Source organism: Metopolophium dirhodum, chromosome 9, assembly GCF_019925205.1.
Source record: "Metopolophium dirhodum isolate CAU chromosome 9, ASM1992520v1, whole genome shotgun sequence".
NCBI lineage: Eukaryota > Metazoa > Arthropoda > Insecta > Hemiptera > Aphididae > Metopolophium > Metopolophium dirhodum.
Genome location: NC_083568.1, coordinates 9,827,847 through 9,843,959, shown reverse-complemented (window position 1 = coordinate 9,843,959; position 16,113 = coordinate 9,827,847). Strand labels below are relative to the sequence as shown.

The 16,113-nt window shown below is 32.4% G+C and overlaps 2 protein-coding genes across 4 annotated transcripts; both read left to right on the top strand.

Annotated features, from left to right (window-relative positions):
• The first annotated feature begins 6,197 nt into the window (after positions 1-6,197).
• Positions 6,198-9,203, top strand: LOC132952324 (pyrimidodiazepine synthase-like). Of its 2 annotated transcripts, none has more exons than XM_061024603.1 (6): positions 6,198-6,378; positions 6,447-6,552; positions 6,624-6,843; positions 7,421-7,550; positions 8,491-8,609; positions 8,654-8,795. In XM_061024603.1, exons 1-6 carry the CDS (start codon positions 6,270-6,272, stop codon positions 8,669-8,671), a joined length of 702 nt encoding a protein of 233 aa, XP_060880586.1. In that variant the 5' UTR covers positions 6,198-6,269; the 3' UTR covers positions 8,672-8,795. The 2 variants fall into 2 exon arrangements, with proteins under 2 accessions (XP_060880586.1, XP_060880585.1); XM_061024602.1 differs by having other exon boundaries at positions 6,200-6,378; positions 8,679-9,203.
• Positions 9,204-14,672: 5,469 nt separating this feature from the next.
• On the top strand, positions 14,673-15,857 carry LOC132952406 (uncharacterized). Of its 2 annotated transcripts, none has more exons than XM_061024700.1 (2): positions 14,673-15,137; positions 15,199-15,857. In XM_061024700.1, exon 2 carries the CDS (start codon positions 15,238-15,240, stop codon positions 15,706-15,708), a length of 471 nt encoding a protein of 156 aa, XP_060880683.1. In that variant the 5' UTR covers positions 14,673-15,137; positions 15,199-15,237; the 3' UTR covers positions 15,709-15,857. The 2 variants fall into 2 exon arrangements, with proteins under 2 accessions (XP_060880683.1, XP_060880681.1); XM_061024698.1 differs by having other exon boundaries at positions 14,677-15,122.
• The last annotated feature ends 256 nt before the right edge of the window (positions 15,858-16,113 follow it).

Genomic DNA, 16,113 nt, shown 5'->3' with positions numbered 1-16,113 from the left:
ATTAGATCAAATACACCGTACAATATAATTTTATAGAAAAAAAGCACATAGAATGTATTAACTGCAATCAACATACAATATTATATTATATGTCTTACCTGATTCGCAGTTGTTTGTAGATAATATTGTAGGAGTTTTAGGTTTTAGATAAAGCAAATTAATACTTCAAATACACAAATTGAATTAAAGAACGCACTGATTATTGCTTGCATAAGAAGTCCAGTTGTCGCTCGTTGAAATCGGTTTCTTTGGTACTTGAGAGGTTGTTACTCTGGTGGTTGGTGCTCATGCACTGATTTAAGGGACGGACGCGAGGATGCTGACCAGAGAGTGGTGGGTGGCTTTGTCACTAAATTATCGTGGGCCTGGGAACTAGATTATTCTTTGGCGTCAGCATAAAATAAGGTCACACACATTCTACGTAATATTGTTATGAGTGCGTGTCGATATCTTAGTTGTCGTTGTCAATGGTTTTATTTGATGCGACCGATTTCTACAAGCGACAGTCTGGCCGTTGTTTATTATTCTGTAAAATTTTAGTTTATTTTAATGGTGTGTGAGCATATCATTACAGAACTGAAAATCAGTGGCAGTAAACTCTTACTGTTACATCAAGGAAAATACAGATTTAATATCAAGTATGATTTGCGATATGGAGAAACAAGGGATGATAGAACCAAGTGTTTCCCCATGGGTCACACCAATCGTTCTAACATCGAAAAAAGATGAGTCAAATAGATTGTGCATCATAGACCCCAAAATCTCCAAACGGAACTGGACGCAAATCTCATACCGGACCTACACGACAGGGTATTCTGAGGGATTAGCGGAACAAAAATGTTCAATACCTCATATTTCAAATTTGCCTATTGTCAAGTAAGCTTAACCTGAAGCCCGACCACTAAAAGTGTTTCGGACCCCTGGGGGTCTATACCTGTTTAAAGTGATGCCTTTCAGTTTAAAGAGAGCTCCCGCAACTTTTTGTCGACTCGGAAATGAAGTTTTCCGTGTTTATATCAGTGATTTTATCCTAATCTACTCGGACGATATCGTGGTTTTCTCCAAAATATCTGGGACACCTACAAAAGGTGCTGGAACGACTACAACGCTATAAACTAACATGTAAACCAAAAAATGCAAATTAGGGTTACCAAAAAATGGAATTCATATCGAAATTCCCAACTCCAAAAGAGGTAAAGGAAATCCATCGCTTTTTAGGAATATTCGGATAGTACAGCCAATTCGTAAAAAACTATTAGGACATCACAACACCTCTGACGAATATTCTCGTGAAAGATAACACGTGGAAATTGACAACATTGGATGAAGAGGCCCTATTGAAAACTCAAAGAATCAATTACAACAGCACCAAAGCCATCCCCGCCAGACTACACGAAGCTTTTCTGTTTACTAACAGACGCAAGTGAAATTGAAGTGGGGGCCGTGCTATTCTAAAGGGGAGAAATACAGACAAACAGGAAAATAATCAGTCATGCAAGTCAAAAACTGAACGTAGCATAATCCAATCACCCACCAGTAGAAAGAGAATGCCTAGTGATCAGGCGCGGCGTTTAGGGGGGGGGGGCATAGGGGCCATGGCCCCTCCCTAGAGGCCTAGACATCAAACTACGTAAAAATAATAATTTTTTTCAGAAATCTGTATAGAAGTTCTAAGAATTATAATCACGGCCTCTGTAGGGTGTAAATAGTTTTGGTATGTTATCTGGCCATGTTATTGATAATATAATCTTGAATCTTTTATCTTATATCTCTCATGATATCTCTACGCTTCGCGCTTATTCCCTAAACTATAATATTAAATATTGAATTTTCAAATTGTCTATAGTAGTATAGTGTAGTAGTGTGTACTGTGTATTATAGTGTGTTCCGACTAGCGACTACTATTAACTTTTAAGTTAATTGTCATTGTTTGATGCTTTGTTTCGCGCAGTTGTTTTTCCAGAGAAAAGTGTACAGTGTATTGTATTGTATTATTTGTATTAATTATGTCGTTTTCTAAAAGGAAACAGAAATCCATTTTTCAATTTTTTCGAAAGAAATCAAATGTACCACTTGATAACAATATTTATTTTATATTTTTACCTTCATACCTACCTATTACATGTTTTTCCTCTGTTGGTTGAAAAGTAGTATCATTTGTGGACCCAAAGGATATTGCCCCCCCCCCCCCCCTAGAAGACGAATCAAATCCGCCACTGCTAGCGATAATATGGGCTGTAGATAAATATAGACCATATCTGGAATCAGAACATTTCGAACTCCTAACGGACAACGTGGCACTGAAATTTCCGGAAACAGCAAAACATAACAATAAAAAAAGCTACTACACTGGGCAGTGCAATTAGAACCATATAACTACACCGTAACACAAGTCCAAGGAACCGAAAACAAAGCAGCTGACGCATTATCAACGAACCCCCGAAGGTTCCAGAAGTCGACGAGGAATTGTTGGAAGAAACCCTAATTAAACCCCCGATCGGACGGGAAATCCCATGAAACACGCAACAAATGATCGGAGCCATCGCTGGAGATGCCACAGAGTGGAAAGCCCACATCCCTATGGAAGAAATCAAGGAATGGTAACAAGTAGAAACAAATAAAACGAATCATCGAGGGGTTAAAATCACAAAGCCCCAGCGCAAACATTTAAGGGAAACCAAAATACTAGATGACAGCACACTATACAAAAAAACAACAAAGGGGGTACCCCCAGTGGTAATACCCAAGTCAGCAGCGAACCACGTACTATGGAAATACCACAACCACCCAGGATCGAAAGAAGCTTACCGGACGATTCAAAGCAAATAATAGTGGACAAATAGTAGAAACGTAACGTCCAGGTACGTAAGAAACTGTCACATCTGAGCTTGTACCAAACCAGTAAACTCGAAACCAGAGAACATAATGACCACTAAAATACCAAGAAAAGAACTAAACCAACTTGGGATAGACAATATTTTTGAAGCAGCTCTGAACAGAGATAGATAGATAGATAAATAGATAGATAGATGGAAGGAGATTCGTTTTGCAGCAATTAACTAACCTTAATGGCCTTTAAAGCTGGAAAATAATAAAAGGAAGAAAATACCAAGACAACCTTGGAAAGTACTAAGCATCGACCTAATGGAATCGAAAACAGCGAGGGGAATAACCCTGGTAATGATGGTTACGGATTGCTTCAGCAGATGGGCTGAGGCTTATCCAATCAGGACAGCAACCACGAGAGTAATAGTCAACACCATCGAACAATAATTCTGCTCACGCTACAGATACCCCCGCGTCATACTATTAGACAATGGAACACAGTTTGTATCGAAACTAATGAAAGATACCTTAGCAAACTGAGGGACCGAAGCATGGACAACGCCTATCTATCACCCACGCACCAATCCGGTAAAACGGTGAAATCAATAAATAAAAAAAAGTCTAGGAACACAACTTCTACTGGGAACACACCACATGACATGAGGTGGGGTTTTACCATAAATATTTTTTTCTGTAAGAAACATGAAAAATCAAAACACAGGCCACTCACCCGCCTAATTAGTCTAAGGCAAGGGAGCAAAAGCACCGGGGGACTAGTTTCTAAAAGGAGGGAAGGACTGAACAAACCCACCAACAACCACAAACTCCCCGCCCCAAGCACAAAGTAGGCGAATAGCTCTACTACCAGAAGACAGAACCATCCACTATCCAAGGGGGTCAGGGTTTCCATGCAGGGTTAGCCCCAAAAAGGTTGGGACCTGTCAAACTCAAGAAATATCTTGGGGCGGGGTTTTTACCACTGAAACCAATCCGGAAAAACTACATAGATCATGTTTTCATACACCTCCCGTGGGAGAACCCGATAGTGACCAAATTACTATTACAGATGGCCGCCAAACACACACATAGGGAAGATCCAAGAGTCGGTGCAGCCTGGAGAACTCTGACTGCCGTCCTGACAGGTCCACGGTGGCTGACATCATCCATGAGCTTTTAGACGGAGCCGCAGTCAACCTGGTGATGGTTGGACGACTAGCAGACCAGACAGCGGGAGTCCCCGCATGGGAGGATCTGACCCTAACTTGGCAGGAAAGAAATTGCAGAGCGACCACATGAAGCATGGAGACACAAACCACACTGGGAAGGAGATAGGGAGAACAATAACGTTACGAGAAACGCAGACGGGTCCGCCCCAATACCCATACTAGGACAAGTGGCGAGGTGGGCCGTAACCGCTATACCACCCGAGCTAGCACACGAGGTAGTACAGGTAGCACTGCCGCACTGGACTGAGGGGTGGCCACTCTAGAAGCAAGCAGAGTGTCCAGAGTCGACAAACGTCCTTATCAAACACAGACCGACAAGGCACTGAACGGAGGTCAATCTCAGAGTCGACCCCAAACACCAAATCAATTTCTAGTGCTGAAGCGGACACGTTATAACGACCACTCCACTGGAAGAAATAAACCAAACATGTTTTTGTATATATTTACTTAAATATGTATTCATTAATATTTAGTATTTATGTACACCTCTAAATTGTATTGTTAAAGATCATTGATCGTTATAATAAAAAAGCCTTCAGGTGGTTAAAGAAAAAAAATTATTTTGTGTTTGCCGGAGTCATATGCTAATATCTCTATATATAAAAATGAATCCCGATTTCCTTGGTCATCACGCGTGAACGGTTGGACCGATTTTGCTAATTCTTTTTTTGTTATTTTCGTAATTGTCAAGAGAAGGTTCTTACAAAATAACATTTTAGGAAAATCCACCGGAAAAGTAGAAAATGTGGATGTCATAAAATACAATAGTGGCGTCATCTGTCCAGAAAAAAAATAAACTAAATAATAAAAAATTTAGTTGCAGATTAAAATAATAATAGTGTATTGTCTATTGCTTGCCATTGGTTACAGGCATATTTGTTGATTTGTATTATTATTTTTTGTCAATATATATATATCTTCTAACTGTATAAATGTGAAATCTTTGTACAGGGTAAACTCTGGAACTACTAATCAGATCTTCTTGATTTTTTTCTTTAAACGAAAGAGTATATGCCGGAGAAGGTTTCTATGACAGAAAATTTTAGAGTTAAATCATACACTTACGTACAAACAGCACGGGGCCCGCGATCTACCGCAGGTAGATTGCCTACTTGATAATATACAGCTGTGAATCAGAATTTTTATTCCGAGCAACGAAAAGTTAAGATTAATTTTGAAGACCATACACCGAATATTAAATAACGAATTGAACAAAGTTTGAGTCATATAGAGTTGGTACATTTAACGGGCAACGAAGTGCACGGGTTCAGCTAGTAATATATTATTATACAAGGATTAGATTTTACCAGGAATTACCATCATTATTCATTAGTTGTTGGAAGGTTATCTATTATTTAAATAACTAAAAACATCGTACTGGGTAGGTATAGTTATAACAGTTTCTGTTTGTAACACAATGTTTACTACTTACAGTTATGACTGTTCGGCCGAGGAGGGGGGTTATACCTACACATTTGATTCTCAATCACTCAATTCAATCTTTAAATCCTGACACAGGGGCTCATACAAACAATGTTGAAGGCAGGGCCGTACTTAAGGGGTGGTTGGGGGGGAATAGCCCACCCTGGTTAGGTTAGGTTAGGGGGGGCGACTATAAAGAAGTAAAACCATGTTTTTGAATATGCAATGGAATAATATACATTTTTAATAAAATAATAAATATTTATAAACATTTGTGTAATATTGGTTCCTAATCTACAACCGGGGATTCCGAGGAATCTTAAATAATTTTGTATCTATAAAGTGAAACTTGTAAAAACGCCTCTTAATAATTATATTTATACTATCGTCAAAATATTATAGGAAACGTAATATTTTATTAATTATTTAAATTTAGTTTATAAAGAAATAACATAATATCGTAATATAAAACAAAATAGGAAGTATTAAAAAATATTTTTTCAACTATTTTCATGTGGTTGTGAGTAATAACTAATAATGTAGTCTGGGGGTTTTTGTATTAACAATTAAGGGAATTATGCGAAGGTGCCTCCCACACCTACTTAATTTACTTCAATGCTTCAACGCTTCAATGTTCAGGCAGAACGGCCTATCTATGGTTTTTATAAACCGCCATAAATATTAAATACCTGCGTAATTGCGTTATCAACAACAACGGCCTCTTATCTTGTGACGCAGATTTTAAATCGTAGGTAAGAAAAAGTCTACCGTTGCTTCAACTTTAATATATTTTTTATGCGTTGCTCATTAATTATTATACAATTATTATTATTATTCAAGTGTCAGTTTTCAAAACCTAGATTGTCCGGTAAAACAACCATGGCCATCAAACACTTGTCTAAAGGTAAGTGTGGGTGTGACGTCACGTCTTGATTGTTGAACTGAACTAAGCGTTTTCCACGCGTCTTCCAGATTCCGTGGAACCGCCAAAGGTGCCAGGTTCATTGCGCTTCTACTCTATGCGATTCTGTCCATACGCTCAGAGGGTCCAGTTGGTATTGAACGCCAAGGGCATGCCGTGAGTAATCCATCGTTTGGTCCCTAATCCGCCAATGTATTATGATAACTTTTTTTATTGCGTTTGGTCAGGCATGACACAGTGTTCATTGACCTGTCAGACAAACCCGAATGGTACTTGAAGATCTACCCAGCTGGCAAGGTTCCAGCTTTGATTTATGATGACAAGTTCCTCTCTGAAAGCCTGCTGCTGGCTGATTTCCTTGACAAACAATACCCTGAACCGCCTTTGCAGACTAGCAGTCCTCTCCAGACAATTTTGGACAAACTCCTAATAGAGTCTTTCGGGAAAGTAAGTGCATGTAGCTTAAATACTCTACTTAACCAATAATTATATACGGAACAATAAAACAAATATACAGGGTGTATATATATAATATATCCCCTGAGGATCTACACATTAGCCGTAGACGGGAACTCACCGTCCAGATAAAAACCGGTTTTTTGCTGTTTTACCTATAAACTAAAGAAATGATTAAAAATCATGAGAATAATGAAAATAAAATGTTGAAAGGTCAACATTTTCAGAAAAAAAAAACTATAAAATAACTATCTTGAATTGTTTAAAAAATAAAATAATATAATATTTTGTAGTCCTTGTGTCTGCGAGTCTAATAAAAAAAAAAAACTGTTTTAGGATATATTTATTATCTCAGGAGATATCACGATGGGCAAATCTTGCAGGATAGACTGTATATATTATACTATATTTAACCTAAGAAATGAATTATTGTTTGATTTACTTTTTTTTTTAATATGTTAATAAATGGTTTCATTGTATCCACTGTTATTATATAGACAAAATAGCTACTCAACTGAGTAAACAAATAGTATTTGTTGTTTATTTTTTTAAATTATTTAATTTTTAGGTAGGTACAGCATTTTATAAGTTAATGATGACCACAAAGGAAATAGAAAAAAAAAATTTTGATGAACTTATTGCTAGTCTAATTCCCATTGAAACCGAACTAGTTGAAAGAGGAACCAAATTCTTTGGAGGCAAGTAAACAAATACAAAACATTATTCTATTGATTTTTGTAAATTAGCGGAAACTATTTGAAAGCATGTTAAATGTTAGTTATTGGTATCTGTTCAGTATATTATTAACACATTATTCATTGGTTCAATATGCTACCTATTCAAATATCTAATTAACATTTGTAGACTTGCAAGTTGCAGTTAATATAATTATATAAGATATCTGTACTTGTATCTAATTTTTTTGTTAAATATAAATAATTATTGCTTCACCTTAATTGCTTTTTAAAACTTTGAATATAACAATTAAATAAACTGCTTACAAGTCTTATTAATTAGTATTATTTTAATATCTTAATATGGTATGGTATGGTATGGTATGCAGTTACTAGTTTATGTCTTAAATTGTATTATAGTGTGTGCCTACCAAGATCATTATTATCACATATTATCACCTGCATGTATTGTCTCCATCTTAAAGGGCATAACATATCAAATGTACGTTCAGCTGTACTCATTTGTCTTTAATTTATATTGTAAGACTGTAAGAGTGAATTTACCTATTATCATTGATATAATAATATTATTAAACACAAAGGTAACAACATAATCTGTGGTATGTTTGAAGTATTTATTAGATATTTTAATTTTAAAGAGAGTTTGTAAAATATTCAAAAATCATCATACACTCACTTCAAAATTAAAATATCAAAAAAAAATGTCTACCACAGAAAATATTTTTACCTATATGAGAACTGCTGAATGTAAATTTGCTATTACACACTCTTACAGACTGATAAAGCATGCAGGAGAGATAGGTATCCACTTAAGTCTCAATAGATATCATAATGAACTTTTGGAATATCTGTAAGGTATATTTGAAGCCATTGATATCATATTACACCTATACTCATAAGTTAGAACCATAATTTAATTCATTATTTTTATTTTTATTACTAGGTAACAAGCCAAACATGGTTGACTATATGATATGGCCTTGGTTTGAGCGTTTAGATGCCATAAATCCATATTCTAATGGAACGTTTGTTATTCCTTTCGAAGACAAATTTCCCAGACTAGTGAGATTTGAGTTAATAATGAAATTATATTTATATATTTTAAGTTTTGCATTGTTTTATAATTTCCAGACACAATGGAAATCCTTAATGATTGCTGATAAGGCTGTTGCACCGTACTACATCACCCCAGAAAAGCATGCTGAACATTTTACAAAAAAAAAGGCTGGATTACCTGCATATGATATCTAAAGCAATCCTCTTAATTGTTCAAACTCAAACATTATTTTTGATATGTTTATTATTCATTAGACATCTGGGTTAAATGGCTATTTTAAATTCAAATTAATACAATTCTTTTTTAACATTAAATATAGGAATAGGTTAAGTACTCTTTTTAATATTACTTTAATATAATAAATTACACAACAAAAGAGTAATACTGAATTATAAGTTTAAAATGGTGCTTGTATTTTTATTATTTTTTTTTAAAAATTTAATTTGTACTTAAAATTATTTATTTACGTTAATTTATCAACTTGATATTATATTATTATACTGAAGTTATAAAATTAGTTATTACGGTTATTGCCATTTAGTTAATTAAAGTGTTGGGCACAAGCCTGTTTCTCATTAATAAATCAGTAATCTCATCCACTCATTGTTATGCTGTATATGAAGATCTTAGGCTAGGTACACTCCGTTTTTAAATCAATTTAAAATAAGTATACATTGTTTCTAATGATCTATTAATAATTAACATTATAAATTGTATTAATTTACATTTACACTTTCCAAGTCACGCTATATGTTGGGCCTATACGGCTATACCCCATATCCAACCACATTCAATAAGTATTTATATTATAATAGGACAACCAGATAGTAATCTTAATATTATGAACAGATAAGAACTTTATGTGGGTAAACCTAGTACCTCAAAAGAAACCTTCACTATACACTGCGTGCGCGAGATGGAAAACAACGCGGTCTAGTGTTAGTCGGGAGAATAAATGGTGGGCGCTGATGCCAACGCTTCTGATCGTGATTTTTAGTGTTTGGCAAGTTTCTTATAAAAAGGAATTTATTCCGTTCCTCGTTCTTATTTTTAAAAAAGGAATTTTTTCTGTTTCTTGTTTCTGAAAAAAAAAAAGAATTTGTTCCTTTGTAAAATGAACAAGTTCCTTTTTTAGTTCCAAATAAAATAAAAATCCTTATTTATCCATTAAAGTTTTTTTTTCATATGCATACTTCTTTAATTTTTAAATATATAATACACCTACAAGTAGGTACATATTTTATAATTCTATTTTTGAGATTTTCTTCAAAATTAAATTGTTGGCCGACGTATGTCGACTGTCTTGTTGTTTATTGTTATAAATAATTATATTTTATATAGGTACTCAATTCTATATACATTTTAACTTATAACTTATGAGAAATATTAATAAAGTGACTAATGAGTAACGATTAACGTCGATACTCGATACTGTTCACTAATCATTACATTATACTCATTAAAAAAAATATATATCTAGCTTCAATTATTTATACATCTATAAATTATTGAAACTAGAAAAGAACAAATAATTTCGTTATTTTTCCATGAAAAAATGAACTCATCTTGTTCTATTTTTTCATATAAAGGAATTCATTTTTTTTGTAACTCATTCCTTCCAAATACTGCAAAATAGCTTAACACCCGTTCCATTATTTCCATCCGAAACATACAATAAACCATCTAATGCACTTTTGCATTTTTTGTTGTATATAAATGGTTACCATTACCTAGGTACTCGGGTATATGAGGTAAAATCATCCATCAAATAGTCACTTTTATGGTTTTGAATAAAGAAATTATATCTTAAAACAAATATGAGAGTTGAATGTATGTTTGTAACTGTTATATAGATACTAAAAAACTACTTAACCAATTTTTTGAACATTTCAAATTGTTCTTGGAGATATGATGAAAGTTTAAAGAGTAGTTTGAACCACTTTCGATTTAGGTATACCAATCGAATCCAATCTACCACAAATTAATTGTCCATCTTGGTCGAATTAGTATGCACAAAGCGACACAAGTTTCCATGTGCACTGACTACCTAACCTATGGATATCTTACTAACAAGCAACTCAAACGGACGATACTCGAGTAGTCGAGTATCCGTCGTGTCGCCTGGGAGTTGCCTGGTGTGGAGAAGTCCTTACAGTCAGGTAGGTAGCTACTAGATATTAACGATACACTTATATATCACTTATATATATACACTTATAATCTAAATTTTATATATTTTCACGGGGGAAATCGGGTTTTACAATTAAAATTGGATATTGGTTCATCTGAAGTTAGTAGCCTCAGAAAACGACTGGACAATTTTCAATAAATTACTTGAAACTTTGAGGGTATTTATAGCTTAATTATTCAACTCATATAGGCTAAAAGATAGTTCACAGAATATGTGCTTTTTTTCAGACTACGAAAAAAGAAATTTTTTCTGTTTGTCTAAATGGTTGCAATTGGTTCCATATTATATTATAAGTATTATAATTAGAAGAAATGTGGTATACCTATACCTATGTTATACAAATATATTTAATATTATTTTTTAAAAATAGCGGGGAAGTGGATGGTGTTAAATTTGAATGTAATGGTATAATGTCATTGTATACGATAAACGATTTTGAACAGAGATAGTTTGATCAGCCTAGGATATTTTTTATAACTATTCACATGAATTACATGAACCTAATTTTACAAGTTCAATAAAAAATGCTAAAAATCTAATTTTAAAAATATTATAAGAATAATGTCAAATAATATTATTTACAATTGTTTCACAAAACGTTCTCAAAGAATTTTTTTGTATGTTATAATAAGTATAATAATATAGGTATATATGTTTTTGATTGATTTTATAAATAGTCAAACATTTTTCTATAGTAATCAATTTGAATTTTTACCAAGTAAATCAACTATGGATACTCTGCTTATTCTTAATAAATTTGTTCATTAAACCTATATTGTAAAAAGGTGGGTAAGTAGATGTCGCTCTGCTGTACAGTAGGTTACAAGTGGGTCACTGTAATAGATGGTGTTAAATTTGAATTCAATGATATAATATCATTGTATAAGAAAAACGATTCTGAGCGAAAACAGTCAGTCAGCCTATGATATTACCAAGTATATTTGATGATATTATTGTGAACAAAGTAATTTATACATAACATATTTACGTGGAGCCTTGTTTTAAATTTTCAATCCTTAGCTATAAAAGTTAAACATTTTATAAATTTTTAACTACAAAATAATTATTAAATTTTGTCAAAATTTGAACTTTAAATGCTTATAAAAAAAAATTGTGCCTATGTATTTTTAATATTTTTTAACTGCTATTGGAACGACATATCTGGTTAGGTTAGGTATATCAGCCTTGTATTAGATTTTCACGCTTTTTTACCCAACAAATAAAATTGTATTGATATTTATAGAAAAAAAAACTAATAAGAAGAAAATCGTTACATGAGAAATCGAGTGAATATCAAATGTTGTAAAAATATGAATTTCAAACGCTCATAAAAATTTAATTTTACTTTCTTGTGGACATTTTTTTTTTTTTTGTTAAAGGTAGAAAACCTGAATAATCTTGTATAACATTTTCAAATCTTAGATTTAAAAAGAAACATTTTATGAATTCTCAACTCAAAATAATTTGCTAATTTTCGTGATTTTTCAGTATTTTGTCAAGATTTGAACTTTAAATGCTTATAAATAAAAACTGTGACTAAGGATTTTTAATATTTTTCAAATATCATAGTAACAATATAGTAGGAGCCTTGTATTAAATTGTCAAGCTTTTTTACCCAACAAATAAAGTTTTATTGACATCCATAGAAAAAATACTTATAAAATTGAACCTAACTATAATTGTGTAATGATATTATATTAATCCACCATAGATGGAATACGACAAACTTGGTATAACTTTGATACTTTAGAGTTAAATCATACATTTACGTACAAATAGCACGGGGTCCGCGAACTACCGTAAGTAGATTGCCTACCTACTTGATAATATACAGCTGCGAATCATAATTTTTATTAGGTGGATCGCTACCCAATCTTGAGTCGCGTAACCTGTATAACGTGAAAGGTTTTTTTACAAAAAATAAGTTTATACAATTATAAACTATGAATTCGAATAAGTTATGAATGAATTGAAGAATCATATTTTACAGTAGATATAATGGCAGTTAAAATGTCTACTGACATAGAAAATCAATAAATTGAGCTTACATGTGATCCCAAACTTATGTACGGAAATTACACAAAACTAGCAGCTAAAGTTTTTTTTTCTTTCATGGCCTACAAAGTTGACACGAGTCGTGAAAATATTGTTACAAAAACAATGGATCGCGAGTCAAAAAGATTGAACACTTTACACTACTAGTCGAAACCATAGAAAGGATGAAAAATATTTTTATATAAAAAAAATATAAAATCATCATTAGGTATTCATTAGGTCTTTGACAACAATTTAGATCCACTCCAAATTTTAATAAAAATTATTTTGGGCATTAGTTTGTAGTTTGTACCGTCCCCTCGTCAAAGTAAAAAAAGTAGGTCAGCGCATTTCGGTGGTGGATGTTTGTCCATCGTCTCTTCGGGCCTCGGACAAGATAGTGTAATTTTACTGTATTCGATTTGAATGCAATGATTGCATTCGATAAAAAACGATTCTGAGCGGACGAGGGAATCTTCTTTATTTAATTTTATTCGTTTCTATGGTGATAAGCAAGGCGTTTTAAGAACAGCTTAAGAACGATTTATATAATTATAATTAAAATTTATAATTAGGAAATATGATAAAAATAAAAAAATATAAAATAAAAGAAAAAGCTCATAAGTCTCTCAAATGTTTTGAAAATTTTACCATGTCTAGGTAAGGGTAGTATAAGTAAACACCCAAATTTCAAGTTTTTACGAATGTTTTTAACCGAATTACAACAAAAAAAAAATAAAATGTCTATAAATAGCTCTAAAATGGCTAAAATTTTCCGAACTTTAAACCGTAAGGAACAAAATCCAAAATACAACAAATATATTTCTTGTCATTTTTCATTTGAAGCAATATTTCTGGTAGAAAACGTCGTCCGTAGTTATTTAATATTATAAAATCGTGAAATCGTACGTTCTTTCTCCTTTAACCACTTTTATTTCGAGTAGCGTTTCGAAAATCGAAAAATTATCTCTCTAAAGTACCAGCTCAAGAACATTAACTTTCAGAAAAAATGGTATACTTGATACTTTTGAGCAAGTTTAGAAGGAGAAAAAGTGTTTACAGAATAAAAAAGAAAAAGAAATAAACATCATTGTAAAACCATTACATTCCTCGCTCCGCTCAGAATCTAGAAAAATAGTTGGGGTACGCAAAGAAAAAATAAAAATAGTAGAGGAGCTCCGTCCCCCTGCGCACCACCCCTCCACACAAATTCGAGCACTGCTTACAGAGAGTGTTGCATACTGTCTATTGTCTTATTATTGAAATGTATTGTATACTTATTTGCAAAATAAAATTATTATTATTATTATTAATAATATTTAAAAAATATTGCATTGATATGCTAATTGATAGCTGAATATTATTTATTTTAATTACATTTATTATAATTTATTCAAGTGGACTGTCAGTCTGACAGCTTGTAATCTTTATTTAATATATTTAAAAAAAAATAAATGTTTCATAAAATAATTTATAATTATCAAACGATAAATAATTAGATAGTAGATACATAAATAGAACAACTAGATAGTTTTTCTCTACTAGAAATTTTTTTCTGAAGAAAAAAGCCGGTAAAATACTAGTGATTCACACAGCTGCAGGCTCCGTTAATGCCATGAACCGTGATTTCTGGAAAAAAAATTATCTGTGATTTTTCAAAATTATATGATATTTTTCACATGGACTGCGCGCTTAGATTGTGTCAGTGTTGCCAGACTTACAAACAGTAATTCTCTTACTATGGCTATCAAATTCTCATATTTTCATTGACATTTTCATATCACTCAAAGTGTTCGTACCATAGAATAATATTATACGGAGTGTCGCAGTCGCACGATTAATTATCTCAATTAAATAAATTAGTCTCCAAAAGTAAAAACCTTAAATTTGAGGAGTATTAGAAATTAATATATAATTATTAAGTTAACGAATCGATAAAAAATACATTTATAAAATAATTACGGCAAAAAAGACCAATTTCATTGGATAAAAAATAATATTATTGATAGACGATAGTCAAATATTTTCGGCATATCTATTTGTGGTTAAGAAAATTTTAAAAATGATAACTGATAAGTTGACCCAACATATTGTTATTATCCTTCAAAATCAAATCAGAGGTTTGTTCTGTGGTTTGAATGTCTAATTTTAAAAACTCTAAAGTGGTCCATGGATTTTCGTATTTATTTTACAGATTGCAACTTGCAATTGAAGTGATTGAACGAGTTTTAAAATAATAATCATAATTATTTCAACTTTATAATTTTTAATCTCCACAGCAGCTACTATTTTGGTAAATAATCAACATGTAATAACTCATTATTTTTTTTTTTTTGATAAAATTGATTAACTTTAAGTTATCTTTTTAGCTGATCATCTATCGTAAGTATTAAAAACCGCATGACAAAATGGGCGGATCATCTAGCACTACTCGAACACTAGAAATTGAGAATCCAAATGTGATCACTTTGTCAGACAAGGTTGTTGAGAGACTCCGAGGTCAAGAGCAAATAGCACCAGTTGACCAGGGTTCACACATTTTACAGACGTATGTGCAACCTTCGTCTCTGCAAATACAGAAGGTTGTTCAGCAAGAGCTAGAAGCCAATGACAAGCGGTGGGAGCAGCGTTTTCACCATGTCAACAACAGTCAAAAAGCTCTGAACCGCAATGTCGAAATAGAATACAAAAACACATATGAAAACGTCAAGAAATTGTTACCTATAATTAAAGACGGAGTACTGAGTGAAACTACAATAGAAAAAGAAAACGTTCTATTGGATTGTCTAGCTAATAACAAGGGAACCCCGTTAAATTGCACTGATGCTGTCAAAGATTATCAAAAGGTGTTATTTCAATCTACAAATCAAAAGGTTTGATCATCAGTAGTTCAATAGAAACTTTATATAGGAGTTCAAATGTTTCAATGATAATATGAAAGATTATGCTTAAATGTATGATATTTTAATTATATACTTAAAATCATGGTAAGTAGTTCTGTTTAAATGAATAAAAGGCTACTTTGTTATGTTGTTGAAATTTTGTTTATTGATATGATGAATTTACTTTAATCAACTTGACAGTTAAGAACAAAACACAATACTGTAGTTTTCTTCTAAATTAGGAGGTACATTCAAATGTTTTCAATAAAAAAATAAAATGTTTTAATTTACTTCTTGCCTATTTGTAGTATTTTTATTTTTTTTTATGCCAATGATTTACCCAATGCATAGGTATTATAAATTATGGAACAATTCTAGTTTAGCTCCCAAGCAATTTTTTGA